This window comes from Camelus dromedarius, chromosome 3 (assembly GCF_036321535.1).
Source record: "Camelus dromedarius isolate mCamDro1 chromosome 3, mCamDro1.pat, whole genome shotgun sequence".
NCBI lineage: Eukaryota > Metazoa > Chordata > Mammalia > Artiodactyla > Camelidae > Camelus > Camelus dromedarius.
In genome coordinates this window covers 36,076,925-36,098,402 of record NC_087438.1, presented here as the reverse complement: position 1 = coordinate 36,098,402, position 21,478 = coordinate 36,076,925, and the positions used below count along the sequence as shown (strand labels likewise).

Here is a 21,478-nt window from a genome sequence, read left to right as displayed (position 1 = left end):
GGAAAAAAATGTAATTTCAAAGCATCTACTGGTTCTTTGTTCAAGGGAAGATGAAGACTCAAATGCACCCTTGCAATTATAAGACAGATCTCTTGTTTGGGTGGCAGGCAAGGGAAGGAAGTCATGAGTACACAAGAAAAGAACTGGGGGTCACCTGCGGGGTAAATCAGTTTGAAGAGATGCTGCAGCAAGTAGCATGGCTATTTAAAAAGAGGAAAAAAAGCTAAACAGAATAGCAAATAGGCCCAAAGTAGCATAAACTACTGCTCTAAACTATGACAAGGAAAGTGAAAGCATTCCCTTGTGATCCGTATAAATTCTCAGGAAAGGCACACACTTTCTATGTACATTCAAGGGACATAGAATTCAGACACTATAAAACTTGAGGTCATTCAATTTTTGACTGTAAGATATCATAAGCAGATTACCTCTGTTTCCAAAACTCTTTCCAATTCCAAAACCCCCCACTGTAGACGTGTTTTCTCTTTTATTAGACTCGCCAGGATCTGAAAAAGTTCAGATAGAGTTAAAACTCTTTTACATATAAAATTAAGTGTATCATCAAAAACTACAAAAATTAGGAATTAAATGAATCTTTGGAGTAAGGGGACTTCCAAGGATGGAGAGAGAGTAGTAAAGGAACTTATTAAGATATAATATACCTGCAACTTCTTTTCAAAAATTATAAAATTATAATATCAAGGTAAAAACAAATTGACTATTGGTGAAATGCAGCCATCTACTAGTTATTTTTCTAGTGACCTTTAATCAAGAAATTTAACTCTCTGATTTTCTGTATTCTGAAACTTTACCCTGATAGAATCAATTATTTACATTACACCCCTGTGTGAAAGTCACAGCTATTGAAAATGTTATACTCTTGTACTATTTTTTAAATTATTCTATTTATTATTTATTCATTTTTCCAATACTTAAACTGCTCTCAATCTTTCCACTTATCAAATTAAAATTAGGAAGGGACTACATAATAAAGGGAAAAAGGCTATGAATACCATTCCCCTTCACCTCCCACCCCTCACAGTATTTCCCCACATTAGCCTTCTTAGCTTTAGCTTCCACTACACAACTCTGAACACCCAACATTTTAATTCATACCAAACAACTTCCCACACATTGTGAACTTACAGTATTTTCTACCTTCCTACATGCTGTTCCTTCAGACTGACATTCCCTACTTTCATATTTTTCCTAGCAAAATTCTTTTCACTCTTCCAAAGCCCAGTTCAAAAGTCACCTCCTTTGTGAAGTCCTACTTCTGTCCTCCAGCCATTATCAATCCTTCAGCCACATTCTGACAGCACACTATGTATTTCCCCTTTTTACGAATATTTCTATGTGTTTCTATAGCATTAAATTAAGAACTTTGAGAGCAGACACTACAGCAAAGAGCATGGTTAATTTAAAACAAAAAATTAGAAAAGACATCCAAAACATCATAAACTGCTCCTTTAAACTATCACTGAGAAAAATTAAAACACTGTCTTATAATCCTCATGAATTGTCTTACCTATAACACAGAGAAGTTAAAAAATCTGTAAAACTGCTAAAGCCATGTGCAAAAAATGTGTATAAGCAACTATCAGTATTTTCATCAGATTCTAAAGAAGTGTGTGATTCAAGAAGTTAATGCTTTTTAGGTAATACTTCATAGAACATGAAAAGCTAATCAATGTTAAACAATCTAGAATCAATTTTAAAACCACATTACTTGATACGGCAAGTTCTGAGAAAAAAATATCGTAGATATTGAAACTGTTAGATGAATTATACAGGAAAAATATTCATGAGTTTATGAATTTCCTGGATTATACATAAAGTACTAACATTTTTAAAGTACTAATATTCAACAAAGAGCTTTGATCAGAAGTTTAATGTAATTCAACCTACAACATATGGAATTAACAATCTGTAGTAAAATCTGTCTCAGTGATGGTTTTCTCATTTAAAAAGGTTTTATTCAACAATGTTTACAAGTCTACATCAAAAAGTATCACATAACCCATTCTAAAATAAGATTTTAAAATATATCTAAATATTAATGATTTCCCTGAATATAATATTAAGATATTTATTATTTCTAACATTAGTTGTAGCAAACAAAATCCATACTTGAATCTCTTAGCACAACTCTACGGTCCAAATAATCAATGCCTCTTACTTAATAAGCAGCTTAAAAAACAAAATATATATGCATATTTAAAGAATAAATTATTTCCATTAGTAGTAGGAACATGTTAAAATATAAAATTCACATTTGTGTTAATTGTATCTAAAAAATTAAGTTTTCCAAATATCAAATGAAATACCACACAGCAACTTTTTTCCAATGAATAAAAAACTGAGAAAATATCAATAAAGTTAAAAAAATAAGTTATTAAATTCAAGAATAAATATCATGTATATTTAAAACTACCAATTAACCCTAGTTTATGGCATCCCATGTAAGAAATAAATGGATTTTTAAATAAATTTAATATGAGGTTCTAATAATAATTATTCTGTTGCACTATAATAAAACATAGTACAGAACAGTTTCAGCATTTTAATATCAAATCTAAAAATGGACTGTAGGAAGGTATTCTGCTGTGTCATTATCTGCCAAATCTAGTGCTGGTTGTTCTAAAAATAACAATAAGAAATTCCAAGTTTGGGAAATGACCTCTTAATACAAATGAGCTAACAGAACTGCTTCTCATATTGCCTTTTCTTGAGAAACATAAAATTAGGAAAGAGGTCCTTTGCACCCTAATATCTGAAGCTTTTACAAACATTCTCCCATGCCAACTATTGGAAATCAATAATCAACACATTAAGAAGTAGCTCTGTGAAGCAACTATCTATAATCAATCTATCTAATCAATTTAACTATTTCTTATTGTCCCAAAAAAGTAAAACAGCAAAAAGACTGATATTTTTAAAAAAATGAATTCATTATTCCCAAAGTCTATTGTACACAAAGTTGTAATAGTTTAAGCTTTGCACTAAATAACCATAAATGCCTCTATTCATTCTACTATTCAACTATTTGACAGAAGATTAAGGAAAGATAATTACCTCTGTTTCCCAAACTCCTTCCAGAGGCAAACCCACTTCTCATGAAATGATCTCTTCGAGAAGATCCGTCATCCATTTCTAAAATAAATAACATCTGAAGCAAGTCAAAATAACAAAAAATATCTTGGTGGTATGCAAACTTTAAGCCTTTTCAATGTGCCATCCATATGGCAAAGGAGGGATTTTATATAGCAGTAAGGAAAATAAACATCCTACCAGAAAAATGGGCTATGAATAAAAATAGGTAGTTCTCCAAAAGAAAAAATGACTAAACCTCACTTACAATTAAAGAAATTGGAAATCAAAAGAAGGATATAACTTTTCTCAACCACGACTTACTGGAAAACAGTTTGCTAATACTGAGAACAGTCAGCTACAGAAAACAAACTAGTGGTTTCCAGATGGGAGACGGGAGGGGATAGTTATGAAATATGTGAAGGGGATTAAAAGATACAAACTACAAGTTATAAAATAAATAAGTTACAGAGATGTAACTTACATCATAGGGAATAGAGTCAATATTTTATACTAACTTAGTATGGTTTGTAATCTATAAAAACATCAAATTGCTGTTATGAACCTGAAACTAACATTGTAAGCCAACTATGCTTCAACTTTCAAAAAATTAGAAATTATTAAATACCAAAAAAACTTGTTTAAAACCCTCTTATATCTGGAAATACACTTTTAAAACACTTATCTATAACAAAGCTCAAAGAAAAAAACTGCAGTGGAACTTTAGAAATACCTAGAATTCAATAATAAAAATGTTCTACATCAGAACTTAAATTTCTATGTAAGAAAGAACTCAAAATTAATGAGCTAATAAGCAGCCATCTCAACTAGTAAGAATGTTAGAAAAACAACAAAATAAATCACACAAGAGTAAAGATGGAAAAAAAATGGTTAAGAGCAGAAATTAATAAAACAGGAAACAAATATATAATAGTGGCTCAACAAAGCCAAAATCTAGTCCTTTAAGATATCAATAAAGACTTGCCAGAGTGACAAATCACTAGAAGTCTGATGGGGGTGGGAGGAAGGAAGAGAAAGAAACAAAACAAAACAAAACAAAACAATGGGAGTTGCTGTTCTGTGGGTAGAAAGTTTTGGTTACCTAAGATAAAAAAAAGTTTCTAGAGTTCTGCTGTACAACATTGTGGTTGTATTTAATAACAACACTGTACTGTACACTTAAAAGTTTGAGAATAACTCTCATGCTCTGAGCTTTTTATAAAAAAAAAAATCATCATAAACTACCTTGTACTACTACATTCAAAACTTAAACAGAAAAGTTCCAAGAAAATTAACTTACCAAAACTGATTCAAGAAACAATAAAAACAAACCAAACTGTCCTATAGAAACTGAACCACTACTTACATCTCTGGATCATATGTAAATACAGTTTCACAGGTGAGTTTTACCACACTCTCATAGAACAAATCATTCCAATGTCATAAATTTCTACCAGGAAATAGGAAGAGAAATTATTCCCTAACTCATTCCACAGGACCAATGAAACTGGAGTCTACAAAAACAGATGGAAAGATATATCATGCTGCTGGACTGAAAGAAATCAATATTGTTAAAATGACCATACTACCCAAGGCAATCTACAGACTCAATGAAAAATCTAACAAAATATCAAGGGCATTTTTCACAGAACAAAAACAAAGAATTTTAAAATTTGTATGGAAAAACAAAAGATCCCAAAGAGCCAAAACAATCTTGAGAAAGAATAACAGAGCTGGAGGAATCACACTCCCTGACTTCAGACTATACTACAAAGCTAGAGTAACCAAAACAGTGTGGTACTGGTACAAAAACAGACATATAGGTCAATGCAACAGGATAGAGAGCCCAGAAATAAACCTACACACTTATGGTCAATTAATCTACAACAAAGAAGTCAAGACTATACAGCGGAGAAAAGATGGTACCTTCAATAAGTGGTCCTAGGAAAACCGGTCGGCTACATGTAAAAGAATGAAATTAGAACATTCTCTAATACCATATACAAAAAAAAAACTCAAAATGTATTAAAGGTCTAAATGTAAGACAGGATACTATAAAACTCTTATTAGAGGAAAATATATCCAAAGCATTCTTTGACATTTATCACAGCAATATTTTTTGGATTCATCTCCTAGAGTAATGGAAATAAAAACAAAAACAACAAATGGGACCTAATTAAAATTAAAAGCTTTTGCACAGTCAAGGAAACCATAAACAAAACAAAAAGACAATCTATGGAATGGGAGAAAATATTGCAAATGATGTGACTGACAAGGGCTTAATTTTCAAAATATACAAACAGCTCATACAGTTCAATATCAAAAAGCAAACAACCCAATCAAAAAATGGACAGAAGACCTAAACAAACATTTCTCCAAAGAAGACATAATTGGCCAACAGGCACATGAAAAGATGCTCAACATTGTTAATTATTAGAGAAATACAAATCAAAACTACTAGGTATCTCCTAACACTGGTGAGAATAGCCATATCAAAAATTCTACAAATAATAAATACTATGGAAAGTGTGGAGAAAACAGAACCCTCCTTCACTGTTGGTGGGAATGTAAATTGGTGTAGTCACTATGTAGAATAGTATGGAGGTTCCTTAAAAAAAACTAAAAATAGAGGTACCATATCATCCAGCAATTCCATTCCTGGGCATATATCTGGAAAAAAATGAAAACTCTAATTTGAAAAGATACATGTACCCCAATGGTCATAGCAGCACTATTTACAATAGTGAAGACACAGACAGAATGAATGGGTAAAGAAGATGTGGTATCTATCTATATATATATTATATATTTACTTATATATTATTTATCATATTTATTTACATAATTTATTTATATATTATATATATAAATACACACACTGGAATATTACTCAGCCATAAAAAATGAAATAATGCCACCTGCAGCAACATGGATGGATCTAGAGAGTATCATACTAAGTGAAGTCAGTCAGACAAAGACAGTTATCATATGATATCACTTACATGTGGTTTCTTAAAAAATGACACAAATGACCTTATTTACAAAACAAATAGATTCACAGACATAGAAAATAAACTTATGGTTACCAAAGGGGAAAAAAAGAAGGATAAATTAAGGAGTTTGAGATTAACAGATACACACTACTATACACAAAATAGATAAACAACAAAAACAGAAACAACAAAGATCTACTGTATAGCACAGAGAACTATATTCAGCATCTTATAATAATCTATAATGGAAAAGAATCTGAAAAGAATATATATATGTATAACTGAATCACTTTGCTGTACACCTGAAACTAATATAACATTGTAAATCAACTATACTTCAATAAAATAAAGGCAAGATCTTAGAATCAACAGCAATTGTTTTAAGCTCAAGAAACAGACTAACATATCCTTTACTCAACAAACTGAAGTTTCTGTATACTCTTCCCAAGATTTCCTGTCTCTGTTAGAAATCAGAATACTCCTGAATAGAGGATTGGTGCCTTGAAGGGAGAGACAGGAGAGCTTGTAGGTTTCTGCTTCAATGTACTGTTTATTGATCTGGGTACTGGTAAAGGAGTGTTCAACTCATGAAAATCCAGAGCTATGTATGTTTATGATGTGTAATTACTCAATTAAAAATACTGAATCTGTGTATACACTATGCTTCAATAAAAAAAAAAATTTAAAAAGAAGAACCTGGCCTGGCCTAGACATTTCTGTGGACAAATTCTACTGAACTTGCAATAAGTAGGTAATTTTCATATTCCAGAGCTTATCTTTTAAAAAGATGAAATGCTTGAAAACAAAATCAAATGAGAACAACATGAGAAAAGAAAACAACAATCTTACTGCATCATTGAAAAAGTGCTAACACCTAATTTCATCCAATATTGCAATAAAATAGCTATGTTCATCCTAGGAACAAACTTATCCTAGGAATACAAAGTTAGTTCAAGTCTAAAAAAAAAAAATTATTTCCCTACATTAACAAGTTTAAAGAAGAGAGATAACAGAAATCAGTAATTCCAAAAAAAGCACTGGCTAACCTTCAACTGCCATTCTGGTACAAAACTAATATCCAAGCAGAAATGAAAAGAAACTCTTAGCATGGTAAAAACAAACAAACAAACAAAAAACAAAAGCCCACAATTAACAGAAACCTAAAGCAAACATCATCCTTTAATTATAAAAATTGTGGATTATTCCCACTGAAATGAGGAAAAGCCTATACTGCTGGTTATTTCCACTACTATTCAATGAATGGTAGATTTATCCAGTGCTTTAAGACAAAAAAAAAAAAAAAAAAAAAAAAAAAAGAACAAAATTGTGTAAGAGATGAAATCCACATCACACATCAAGAAGGAAAAGAGACTGCTTAACAGATGGTGCTGGGAAAATTGGGTTACTATCTGCAGAAAAAAGTCTCTATTTCACACCATATTCAAAAGGATAGATTCAGCTTTACATTTAAAAATTGTTAAGATGAGGGAACTTACTGAACTTCATAAAGAATAGCTACAAAAACCCTACAACTAACATCATACTTAGTAGGGAGAAACTCAAAGTTTTCTCACTAAGATCAGGTATAAAGCAAAGATGTGCCATCTCATCACTCATTTTCAACATCATACTGGAAATTCTAGTTAATGTAATAAGGCAATAGAAGAAAATAGAAGGTATACATATTGGGAAGGAAGACATAAGACATAAAACTGTCTCTTTTCACAAATGACATGATCATCTATGTAGAAAATCCAAAAGAACTAACAAAAAAAAACCTCCTGGAATTAATATGTAATTTTAGCAGGATACAAGGTTAATATCCAAAGTTAACCGCATTCCTATACACCATCAATGAACAAGTAGAACTGAAATTTAAAACACATTACCATTTACATTACACACCAAAAATGGAATTATTAGGCATAAATATTTAACAAAATATATAGATCTATATGAGGGAAACTTGAAAACTCTAGTGAATAAAATCAAAGAACTAAATAAATTGAGAAATAATTAAACATTCATAGACAGGAAGACTCAAAATTGTCAAGGTGTTAAGTTCTTCCCAACTTGATCTATAGATCCCACAGGATCCAAACAAAATTTCAGCAAGTTATATATTTTGTGGATTATCAATAAATTGATTCTAAAGTTTATATGGAGTGACAAAAGCCCCAGAATAACCAACACAATAGTGAAGAAGAACAAAGTTGGAGGACTGACACTATTCAACTTCAAGACTTACTATAAAGCTGTAGTAATCAAGACAGTTGTGTTGGCAAAAGAACAAACAGATCAACAGTATAGAATCGCCTAGAAATAGACCCATACAAATATTGTCAATTGATCTTTGACAAAAAGCAAAGGCAATACAATGGGGCAAAGAAAGCCTTTTCAACAAATGGTGCTGGAATAACTAAACATCCACATGATAAAAAAAATTGAATCTAGAATAGACAGTCCTTATATCCTTCACAAAAATTAACTCAAAATGGATCACAGACCTAAATGTAAATGCAGAACTAGATAACTTCTAGAAGATAACACATGAGAAAACCTAGATGACCTTGAATATGCTAATGACTTTCAGATACAACACCAAAGGCATAATCCATGAAAGAAACAGATAAGCTGAATTTCACTAAAATTAAAAACTTCTCTGTGAAAGACAATGTCAAGAGAATGAGAGAACAAGCCAAACACCGGGAGAAAAATATTTGCAAAAGACACATCTGATAAAAGACTGTTATCCAAAATAAACAACTCTTAAAACTCAACAATAGGAAAATCCAATTGAAAAATGAGCCAAAGACCTAAGAGACACCTCACCAAAGATATAGAGTAAATAAGCATATGGAAAGATGCTCCATATGACTTGTCAGAGAAATGTAAATTCAAACAATGAGATATCACTATATACCTATGAAAATGGCCAAAATTCGTAACACTAACAACATCAAATGCTGGTGAGGATGTGCAGCAATAAGAACTCTCATTTATTGTTGGTGTAAATGCAAAACGGTACAGACACACTTTGGATGACAGTCTGGTTGTTTCTTACAAAATTAAACATACTCTTAACCATACTATCCTGCGCTCCCTGGTATCCACCCAAATGAGTTGAAAACATATCCACACAAAAACTGAACATGGGATGTTTACAGTAGTTTAATTCCTAATTGCCAAAACTGGGGTACAATCAAGATGTCCATCAGTATGAATGAACTTTTTAAAAAACTGTAGTACATTCAGACAATGGAATATTATCCATTACCAAAAAAAGGGCTATCAAGCCATGAAAAGACTTGGAGGAATCTTAAATGCATATTACTAAGTCAAAGAAGCCAATCTTAAAAGGCTACACACCATATGATTCTAACCATATAACAATCTGGAAAAGGCAAAAAATACAGAGACAGTAAAAAGATCAATAGTTCCTAGAGTTCAGGAGAAAGCAGGGAAGAATGAGCTGAGAGCACAGAGGATTTTTCAAGGCATTGAAAATATTCTGTATGATACTATAATGATGGATACATGTCATTACACATTTGTCCAAACCCACAGAATATACAACACCATGTATCAATGTAGGTTCATCAATTGTAACAAATGTACTACTCTGGTGCTAGATGTTGATAGAAGGGGAAGCTGAGCATGTTGGGGGCAGGGAGTTTATGGGAAATCTCTATACCTTCCTTTCAATGTTGCTGTGAACCTATAATTTCTCTAAAAATATTCAGTATTTTTTTATTTTAAAAAATGATTAAGATGGTAAATTTTATGTTTATTTTTACCACAATTCAAAAAAACCCCAAAAAACAAAAAACCACCTCTCCACTATAATTGAAGACCTATAGGCCAGGTGGACCAGAAAAACACTAATGTCAAAGAATCTTTTCGGGGAGCCCTGTATGTACACTCATACTGCATACATTATGTCCTGATCTTGAACTCAAATAAATATGGCCACCATGAATTAAAAAAAAAAAAAAGACAAGTTCAGAAGAATAAAAGCTAAATATGAAAGGTGAAACTAAAGATAACTTAGGTGGTTACTTTTTTGACACAGAAGTAGGGAAGAGCTTCTTAACTGAAACTGTAAAAGCAAATCAGAAAGCAAAAAAATTAGTTTAGTTTAAAGGCTTCAAACTAAAAATTCAATAAGGAATATCAAATTAAAATTTTTGATCAGTAAGGAATGTTATGGGCCAAGTTAAGAGATAATAAATGGAAGGAAATATTCACAAAATCTAAATCAGAAAAAAGTGTAAAATCTAGAACATCAGAAGAATGCTTACCAACCAACAAGAGAAAGAAAGCAAGCCCAACAGAAAAAATGGTCAAAAAGATGAATAAGCAACATACATAAGTGGAAACCCAAAAGGGTAACAAGCATATGAAAAGACAGTTCAGCTCATAAGTAATCCAATAAATGCATACTGAAACAATGAGATTTTACTATATACTCAACAGAGTGGCTAAAAGTAAAAGATTGAATAATATTTTTGAAGAAGAATTAAAATGGCCTCACTTAGGCTAACAGATTGCTTACTTTAATGCTTGCCCTTGAAACAGTCAACTAACCGGACTGACTACTCACAGCTCCAGGCCCACTGTTAAAACTAAAGGTATTAATTTTAATGTTTCTACTTTATTCCAGTAATCGAAAGTAATAATCATGCTTAGTTTCTGAGCTGTTTTCCAAGGAGAAGGTCATGGAACTATAACCTTACAAAATATATCAAATTACCAAAAAGACCACGCCGTGGATAATTCCAAGATAAAAAGATTGAAAAAGTGACAACCGCTAGCCTCTATAGAATTGGTCGCCTGGAGACATCATGACACCACTCTAAGTCTTATGACAAGAAAATGATTCTGTTGATTGTTATCAATGTTTTATTGTTTGAGCTATGGCTATATAATCACCCTACCCCATCCCCAAGGTGGGTTCACAGTTTTGAAGGCACTAGCCTGCTGTGAGTCCTCTTTGCCTGGCAAAGCAATAAAGCTGTCTCTTTTCTTCTATGCTCTAAGACCCTGTCTCTGAGTTTCAGTTTGGCTCATCAGGGACAGAGGCTGATCTTTCGGCAACAATATCAATTGTCAGTGGGACTATAAGAACTCTCATGTTCTACTGATGGGCATATAGATTGATAAAGCTATTCTGGAAAACAATTATTAAATATTTAGTCAAATTAAGTACATATACACCTGATGACCCTGTAATTCCTCTACTGAATCCATTACCCAAAGAAATTCTCATTCAGACCCATAAAGTGATATGTGCAAGACTGCTCATTCTTGTGGTGGTGGAGGGGAACAGGAAATATAATCACAATGTTCATCATGAGGATAAGGAGGTAGACAAAACTTGGTGGTACTACATGCAGTAGTTAGAAATAATGCAATCAATTATCAGTTAGTAATATATCTTAAACATAGTAGGAGGCAAGAAACAAGAATGAGATCTTTAGCAAAGCAACATTTTTCAAATTAAAAATATAAGCACACAAAAAATACACACACATAACAACATATCTTTTAAAACACACAAAAAGAATGGCTCCTTCAGGGAAGCAGAGGAGTAAGAATTCCCTGACAGTTCTCTCTCACAAATAGCTAGCCTAGGAAGAATTCAAATCATTCAAAAATGGGTAAGAAAGAAATCAGCACAGGCAGCACAGGATCCGTACAATACAATGAGGAAAGAGAGAGGGAAGGATGAAACATGAAATGAAACAGAAAGCAGTTCAAAAAATTTAAATCCTCTAGAAAAGAACTAGATGATTCCTCTCTAAGGAAACTGCTCTCCCCAACAAAACAGCCTAGTCTGGCTCAATCACTTAATAGTAGAACCCATTAGTCAACAAGCTGTGTCCAGGCAGAGTTAGTTTCCTGTCAGCAATTTAATGTTCCACTCTTGAATACAAAAAGGCAGGCAAGGATCACCAGACTTTTCACGAAAGTCATCTATACAAAACATATACAGGAAAAAAAGTCTAAGAAGCAATAAAGGGAACAGAGACAACATTCAAATTAAATTATAATAATCCTCAGAGGAAAAAATAAGAAAATTTCTCATCTGAGTGTCTTCTACAATAAATATAGAAAGTCCCATATCAAGGTACATAATCATAAAATTTTCAAAATACGTAAGACAAAATAAGGTCCCAAAATCTTTAGAAGAGTTTAGAAAAACAGTAACATACAATGGGCCAGGATTCAGATAATTGAACTCAGCAGCATCACCAGAATTTCATGTACAATGAAGCAGTTATAGTTTGGGGAGAGAACTATTTCCAACCTAGTTTTACTCTTAACTATGAATTAAGTATGAAGGTAAAGACATTTGCAATCTCTTAAATTTATTTCCTATGCTTCCCTTCTCAAGATGCTGTAGAAAAATGGGTTCCTTCAGTGGGGAGGTGGAGGAATCAAGATAGAAACATGGGATTCAAGGAAAGTGGAATGTGACACAGGAATGTGAAGGATAATTCTTAAGATGAGACCCTAGAAAGCAGCAAGCCTCTACTGGAGAGGATGGAGGAATCAAAGAAAATGAAACTGATCACTGCGTATGTGATAAAAACTAACTATGAAGGTAGTTTGATGGATATCCATGCTTAGAAAGATGTGTCAAAAATCATAAACATAAATAGTTACGAATGGATAGCTGTGTATCTGGCAGAGGGTTTGGAAGTGAATTAGCAATAGAAACACAGATCAATTAAACAAAACAAAGTAATGATTAACCCTAGTAAAAAACAAAACAGAAGACTGAATAATAACGGAAATGTAACCATAATATATTATATAGTTCTTATGTGAGTTATACAAAACCATGATATAAAAACTGAATACAGATTTTTATGCAAAAAGTGTGATAACTATAGGAGAATGGGAAGGGAAAGATGTGTGAGTGGTGTATACAGGGGGAAGGGGAGGAGCTAAATATTGGAATTGGAGTGGGATTGGATCCAGGACCCACCAAACCCCTAATCCCTTCCACTTACCGCTACCCCCAGGATACCAAAATCTCTGGATTTACAGTTTCCTTACATAAAATGGGGTAGTCTTTGCATATAACCTAACATCCTCCGCATACTTTTAAAATCATCTCTAATCACACATAACACCTAAAACAATGTAAATGCTATGTAAATAGTTGCCAGTGAAGGGCAAATACAAGTTTTGCTTTTTGGAACTTTCTGGAATTTTTTTTCCCAAGTATTTTTTATCCAGAGTTGGTTGATTCCACAGATGTGGAACTCGTGAATATGGGTACTCATGCTAAGTACCATGCTAAGAAGTTAAATGAATAAGAAAGGGGGATTAAATGTCTTCAATTATAAGGAATGAAGTTATCACTTTACATTTTAAAACCAGGTAATGTCAATTCTCTACACTGAATTTTGGAAAGAATTACGTTATACCAATTGATTTAGAATGGTTTCCACAACTGTCATTAAAAGATGTAGTATTCCAGGGTTCCATTTCCGTGAACAGATGATGAAAAGGAGTATCTCTAAATACAATCATAAGATCATAGAAAGAGTGTGGAAGACAAGGGCAGGTAAGGAAAGGAAAAGCAAGACAGGTATTTATGAATACTTGTATATATATAAATACCTATGTGAAAAGGACCATGTATAAGTATGCCAGTGAAATACAACTATATATATGGCAATACCTGCAGAAATCCAAAAAATCAGTCAAACTGTCAATGGTGGCTGAACCTGGGAGCCAAGATTTCAGATAATTTTCTTTCTTTCTACCTCTGTCTTAAAGGTTTTTACTTTTTTTGGTTTTTTGCCGTAACAATACTTAGGTATTGGCTTAGTAGAGCATTCATTGGCGTAGTTTGTATTTCTGCAATAAGAAAATCTATTTTCATGAAAAAAATTTACCTAAAAAAAGGGTTACCACAGTATTTGTTACTCAGGAAGTAAGTAGGCAATCTATATTTTTCATTACTTGATTTTATTTCATTAGTCTGAATATTCAAGATCTAATGATAAGAAAATTCTGGCTTTTAGTTGGTGGTTATTTCAATCTAGCTTCTTTAAGATTTCATCTAAAGGTAATGTTATACCTTAATATACCAAACTTCCATTCCTTTATAAAAATTGTCTTTGACACCTCACAGAACAAAGCTGAAAAAAAATGATCTATGCATATAGATGTGTTAGAAGTATGAATTCCTTTTACCTACTTGTCTTTTTGAATATTTCAAGTACACACATGCATGTGGTTAGCCTTTTGTGGGGGTTTCAGCAGGCAGCAATTTCATAAACTTTTGAGAATCTGAATATTCAACATGTAACCACTGCATTTACATGTTTACTAAAGGTAAATGCATCTTGACAATAGCAAAAGCATCTCTTCTAAACTTAACTTCTTTCTATCAAGAGAATTACTCTGAACTTAAGGTGAACATGGGAATTAAATTTGTTTCAACATGATGAACTCTCACTCTCAAACTTCCCTTCACATTTTAGAAACTACATCTCCATAGGTTTTTTTTCCACTTTGGGATAGGCTTCAGTGAGCCAGTAGCTCTCTTGACTACAGAGTTTTACCTCATCCACTGATTTTTGATGACAGAAATGATGAAACTACCTGATGTCACCAGGCCTTCTGTTCTTGCACTAGAGTAAGACTTTACAAAAGTAGTAGTTACTCAAATTCATAGAGACTAATAGTAAAATCACAGGAACTCAAATTTATGGAAAGTACATGGTGGTTGCCAAGAGCTGCAGAGAGGTGCTGTCGGGGAGTTATTTAATGGATATGAAGTTTCAGTTTGGGAAGATGAAAAAATTCTAGAAGTAGATGGTGGTAATGGCTGCACAGCAATGTGAATATACTTAATGTCACTGAACTGTACACTTAAAAATGGTTAAAATGGTAAATTTTGTGTTAGCTGTTTTACCACAATGAAAACATTGTAGAAATAGTATTTCAGCCTGCTTTGGACTTCAACAAAATGAAAGACTACTGCCATGAGTTTAACTTCCTAGCCCAAGTCCTATCACTTACACTCATTCACATCAACTCTATAAAATACTTAGGCAACTCAGATAAAAACAAGTGATGGGGAAAAACAGCAGCTCCTTTATCTTGATTTATTTCTCTTATTTGCCTAGGACTTCTCCTAAATTAGTTTCCAAATCCCAAAGAAACTCATATCTTGAGGCTATGGCAGGTTGAGTTACCACCGCTGCAAACTTACAGTCCGATTTCCTACTGTCTATGTCAGGAACCCTGAGAATTCCCTAGCAGCCTGAAAACCAAACATGCAACTTCCAGTCTGGGCAAAGGTTTTACAGAAAAATCACTAGATCTAATGACACACTCTATAGCACTACTCACTCTCCACTCTCCCTTTCTCTAGCCTGAGGTGACCCCCATCCTAAAATACTCAAATCAGAATGAATTCCCACTAGGAAATTTTTAAAATATCCTCTACAAGATGTCTACTAGTCTGTTCCTCATCCAGTGGGAAGCCCTTTCACCTTTTTGCCTTAACACATACCTGATGATGAAGCTGGAGTCTTGTTAAAAGAGTCTCCATTTGGTCCAGAAGAATACCTATCCTGCAAGAAGGAAGAAAAGACTAGTTTTCTACTTTGAATAGTAAAAATGCACCATGTATTTCACAAATACTAGAAAATTTTAACTGGACTTTGTTCAGAACAATTATAGAATGTAAGATTTTTCTGAGTCACTGAATGTTCCTTTATTAATTACTCCAAAACATCTTCACTTGGAACATTATATGTAAAGCATAGTAATGTATCACTTAAAACAGTGGTCAACAAACTTCAGCCACAAGCCAAATTTGGCGGGCCACCAAATAAAGTTTTATTGGAACACAGCTGCTCTCATTTATCTAGGTACATCTATTGCTGCTTTTGTCTTTTTGAAGTAGGGTTCCTTTTGGATACATGTCCAGGAGTGGGACTACTGGGCCAAATGGTAAGTCTATTCCTAGTCTTTTGAAGAATCTAGTATGGAGATTTCTTTAAAAAACTAAAAATAGTTGTCATATGATCCAGCAATCCCACTCCTGGCCATAAACCTGGAGAAAACTCCAATTCAAAAAGATACATACACCCCAGTGTTCATAGCACTATTTACAGTAGCCAAGACATGGAAGCAACCTAAATGTCAATCAACAAATGAATGGATAAAGAAGTTGTGATATATATGTATACAAAAGAATATTACTCATCCATAAAAAAGAATGAAATAATGTCATTTGCAGCAACCTGGTTGGACCTAGATATGACCATGCTAAGTGAAGTAAGTCAGAGAAAGGCAAAAATCATACTATATCATTTATAAAAATGTGGAATCTAAAATGACACAAATGAACTTACTTACAAAACAGAAATAGACCCACAGACACACAAAACAAACAAACTTATGGTTACCCAAGGGGAAGGGGGAAGAGATAAATAAGGAGTTCAGGATTAGCAGCTATAAGCTTCTATATCCAGAATAGATAAACAAGATCCTATTATATAGCACAGGGAAGTATATTTAACACCTTGTAATAACCTATAATGAAAAAGAATATACATGTGTGTAACTGAATCAAGGACTCCTATAACCACCAGAAGCTGGAAGAGGCATAGATTCCCTCCTAGAGCCTACAGAAGGAGGAAGCACTGCTGACACCTTGATTGTAGCTTCTGGCCTTCAGAACCGAAGAGAAAATTTTCTGTTGCTTTAAGCCACCTAGTTTGTGGTAAATTGTTAAAGCAGTCATAGGAAACTAATACACTGTACTTCTCCCTGTTGCCCTGATACCCTAAGTTTGCTCCCTCCTCAGAATCTTTGCACATGATATCCTTCTGGGACTCCTTTAGGTCTCCAGCTCATGAGTCATTTGTCTCAGGTAAGCTTTTCCTCTCCACCTGATCTAAATCCCAACACACTTTCCTGATTTTTTTTCCACAGTACTTCTATTTATATTTTATTCTCGATGTGCTTATTCTGTCTCCTCCAGTAAAATACAACTTCCATGATCACAAGCCCCTATCAATCATGTACACTACTATCTCCAGCACCTGGTAAGGCTCAATAAAAATTTACTGAATGAATCACAGGTCATCACATTAGTTATTTTTAGAACACTTAGCTATAAACAATTTATAACCTCTACCCACCCAAATGAATCAATTTAGACATTTCAAATATTTTAAACATAAAGGTTCTCATATACAACTACAAATAACCTGTTTGCATTCTGGTGAACACATTTCTTTTTATCTTGTATGTACACTTATTATTTTTCAATTCTGGAACACCATACTTTTATTTTTTAGGCCTTTCATCTATTTAAAAAATGAATACTTCTATTAACATGGTAAGTTGTGGTTGTTGCTGTTGTTGTTAAATATGGTAGAGTTCTGATCTCAAATACTTGTCAGTTTGCTACTCAAATGAACTTTTATCAGGATAACTTATGAACTCTGCAGATGCTTCTTTCCTGTCCAGTTTAGGGTCCTAAGCAGACAGTTCCATGTGTTCCTTCCCCAGTACTTTAAGGGCCTTTGCAAATATCTTCCATTTTATGCCCAGAATCCCCTGAACTGCATCAGAGTATTACATCAACTTGTATAGAATACAATGATCTCATTTCCTATTTTAGTTTCAAATAAATGATTTCAAATAAAACTGAGACAAACTGTCCAAGTAAACTGACCAGATTGATTACATCAGATAGTGCCACCTAATATTTAAATTTTGAACAAAATACATCACTTCTCCTTTGATCTAAAACAAAAATTAAAGTCCCAAAATACAGACAATACCATCTTCCATCCCTTTTTCTGATTCATAAGTCTAAGCCAGATCAGCCCATTCACATTCCCAGGTGAAGTCTGGTCCCTTCCTCAGTTTATCCAGCAACAGTTGCCTGGAGTCATCTTCAAGAATTAATGCAGCTTCTTCGGCACCTCCAGAGCTAGAAAACTCCAATTCTGAGTGACACGTACCACATACAGACCTAAAGTTTCAGTGACCTACCAGGTCACACAAGAAAGAGCAAAACACCTCAAAATTTTCAACCATCAAAGCCCAGGAACAAATGTGTCTGTGGCAAGCACTTATAATCTAAGCCCTAATTCCTGTATGTGAGGGAATTTTCCAAATAAAAGTTACTTCCCCAAACAAGAACATTTAACAATCCAAACTCATATTGAAGTTATCAAGTGCAGACTATACCAGAAACCTACTCTCAGGACAGGGTATATACAGAGGAAAAAAGGAGAAAACAAAAGGCTCTCTGGTTTTAGCTCCTCCTGCCAATCTCCATCAGTTGATTAGAATCCTTCAGCCATAACTGCAGATCCTCCCTCAAAAGGATTCATTTTTCTCTATCCTCTGGGCTAGCATGACCAACATGTCTGCCATCTCTGCAATCTCTTTAGCCTTCTCGCATCTTTTTGTCACTGTGCCCTTGACACCATCATTTAGATTCTGAAGATGAGTCAGAGCACTTCCCTGGGCTTTTTTTTGGATGAACAAATTGTCCATCTCTCACAACTTGCTCCTATTCAGTACATACGAATTAACATGCTCTCAAGTAAGAAACACAGTATCTTCCTACATCTCCTTTATGTCTAGCAGCAGAAATTGCTGGAAATTTTTCTCATGCTCCAGCACTTCAACTTCCTTAGATATGCCAACCCAACGACGTCCAAGCCATTTTCCCCTGCTTTTTCAGAAACTACTGTATGAATGTGAACAAAGATTCCACAAATTTTCTTATCTAAACAATTATTAGAAAATCTGCTATTATTGCTTAATAAAATTATAATTGTAGATGGATTAATTATCTCAAGCTGTTCCCTCTTTAATCACATTGTGAAATGTGCCACAAAAAGAGGCAAATAGATTAGACAGAAGTGATCACTGGGTAAACTCACTCCCATGATCATCTAACAAAAAGCATTACAGCTAACAAGCAAACCCAATATCCTATTACAGTCACCATACTCATCCATTTCAACACTCATCCCAACAAGTTTGCATGCAATGCACAAATGTCTAACCACTGAGATTTATGCACTATCTAACTGCTAGATTATCAAATTTCTCTTAACCTCACATCTTTTACTGTTCTATCCCCAGGTGGTACACTCACTTCAAAAACCAGAATTGGGAAGTTCTAAGAGCTACCAGAATAGTAGCCTATTAGTTCAAAATTATATAAGCTTGTGTCAACATTAAATTCCAAATAAAGATCCTGATAAATACTGAGAAAAGGCTGATCACAGATATTGCTACCAATCCAAGATGGTGTCAGAACCAATATAAATTTAACAAAAGGGAAGTCTAACTGTCTCTTGAAATAGAAATTCAGTTAGAACAACCAATCAGAATAGTGACTTAAAAAGAAAATAGGCTATAGAAAAGACCTCAGATTTCTCCTACATGAAAATGTCATTGTATTCATCCTTAGTTTCTACAGTTCTTATTCAACCACGGCAGTGAAATAAAGCCACTGATTGCGTCACATTCCGTCAAGTCAACTAGGCCAAATAACTAATTGCACAACCAGTACCAGGTGTTAAGTTTTCAGACTAATACAAAAGTATACTACAAATTGGCCCCACACAAATATGTACTAAGAATCATAAGGTAGAATTGTTAACATAAATTAATATTCAATTTAGTATGCTCAATATCAAGAAACAAGATATGCTACTGAGTAGCAGAAAGATTCTGAAAAGATAAATTTGAAAGACTGACAGTCAACTATCCCCAATTTCAGACACTCTATACAATAAATATGCACATGCTACAGTGCACTATACTGTCTGAAGAACACTTAATGAAGACAAAATCTCAGACTAAGAAAAAATTAAAATTAGGTGACTATTAAAATCCAAGTGGAAGAAAGTCTGTACCTGTGAATCAGGCTTTGTATTAGAACAAATCTATTGAAAACCAGGGGGGAAAAGAGCCATAAAATATCCTTTGATCAAGTAATTCTGTTTTTGAAAAAATCTCTTAAGTCAATTTCATTTTTAAGTCAATTTTTCAAATCAAAACTGAAACCCAAGAACCCACTTCATGATTCCTTCTTCTGAATTAATAGTGTAACTCTTCAAAGGTCATTGAAGAAAAATATCTGATGATTTGTACATTTGAAGATCAAGCTGATGTTACCATCTCAATCACCTTAATGTTTTTATCCTGAGACTCTTCCTCGTATAAAATCAATTTTCAGAATTCAAAATGTCACCCAAAACCAAATTATATTTTTCAATTTTCTATATAAGTCTCTCTCAGAGACATTCAACATTAGCATAGGCTTGCTTTCACCCATAGTTAAGTCCCAAATCACTGAGATTTAAATTAGGTTGTTAATAATATTACATATATTTTTAATTAGCAAATTACCTCAGAATACTGTATTCTATTTGAGGCTTACCATGCTTCTTCATCATTCCCCATAAGATAGTTAATAACAACCACATGGAGATAAGCACAGCATAATGAAATAGATTGTGTAATCTGGAACTTTCCCAACAGTGATTTTCAACTCGATAAAATCTGTAGCATTTAATAACTGCAAACTTTAAATTTTACTACCTTCTCAAACACAGGAACATAGTAAGACATACGAGGTTTGATTATTTCTGCTTCCCAATCTTCATCTCCCATGGTGGCTTCAAGTTCTAATTTTATAAAAATACAAACACACGTATTTGGCCTTAATTAGGTCAGAATCGTATCTTTAAAAGCATACACCCTCATCATTTCACATACACTCCTTGAAACTACTCAATTAGGTGTTGATCCTCCCCAAAAGTTTTTGCAAAAGGGGCAATTAAGCTTTGTTTCTTACCTAGAGACAGCATTTACATCCATCCATTTTTTTCATTAAAAATTAGTTGAACCACTTACCTAATCATTAGCAATCGCCATGTCCCCACTGACGCTTAGGCTTTCCCCCCAAATCTGTTCTCCATCGAAGGGTTCCCAAACCTCTTAGTGGATATTAAAAGCAGGGGAAATTTTTTTTTCAGATATTACTCAAAGTTTCTCCCTTCACACACCTACCTTCAAAAGTAGGTAAGAGATTTGGTTTGGCGTTTTCGATATAGTTTCTTGGTAAGGGGGGCCGGGGGGCAGGGGGGCCCAGGGGCCCGGGAGCCCAAGGCCTTGAAATGTGGCTGGGACTGGAGCGGGGTTAGGTGGCCCGAATGCCTCCAACAAGGGACTAGTTTTGCCAAGGAGCGTTTATACACAAATGGTACTACAACCATCCTTGTTCAGAGAAGAAGCCGCGCAGGGGCTGCTCAGAAAGCTTCCTCCGCCTCATCTGCAGGCCTCGACCCCAGAATTCAGGCACCCACGGTTCTTTTGGA

The 21,478-nt window shown here is 33.9% G+C and overlaps 1 protein-coding gene across 1 annotated transcript in view; it reads right to left on the bottom strand.

Annotated features, from left to right (window-relative positions):
- Positions 1-20,771, bottom strand: part of DDX4 (DEAD-box helicase 4) — a 57,745-nt gene extending 36,974 nt beyond the window's left edge. The window contains exons 1-4 of the mRNA XM_031445273.2: positions 20,700-20,771; positions 15,625-15,685; positions 3,076-3,153; positions 429-506 (exon numbers count right to left, since the gene is read on the bottom strand). Coding sequence (XP_031301133.2) covers positions 429-506; positions 3,076-3,153; positions 15,625-15,685; positions 20,700-20,771 — 289 coding nt within the window. The remainder of the gene's footprint in view (positions 1-428; positions 507-3,075; positions 3,154-15,624; positions 15,686-20,699) is intronic.
- Between the last annotated feature and the right edge of the window lie 707 nt (positions 20,772-21,478).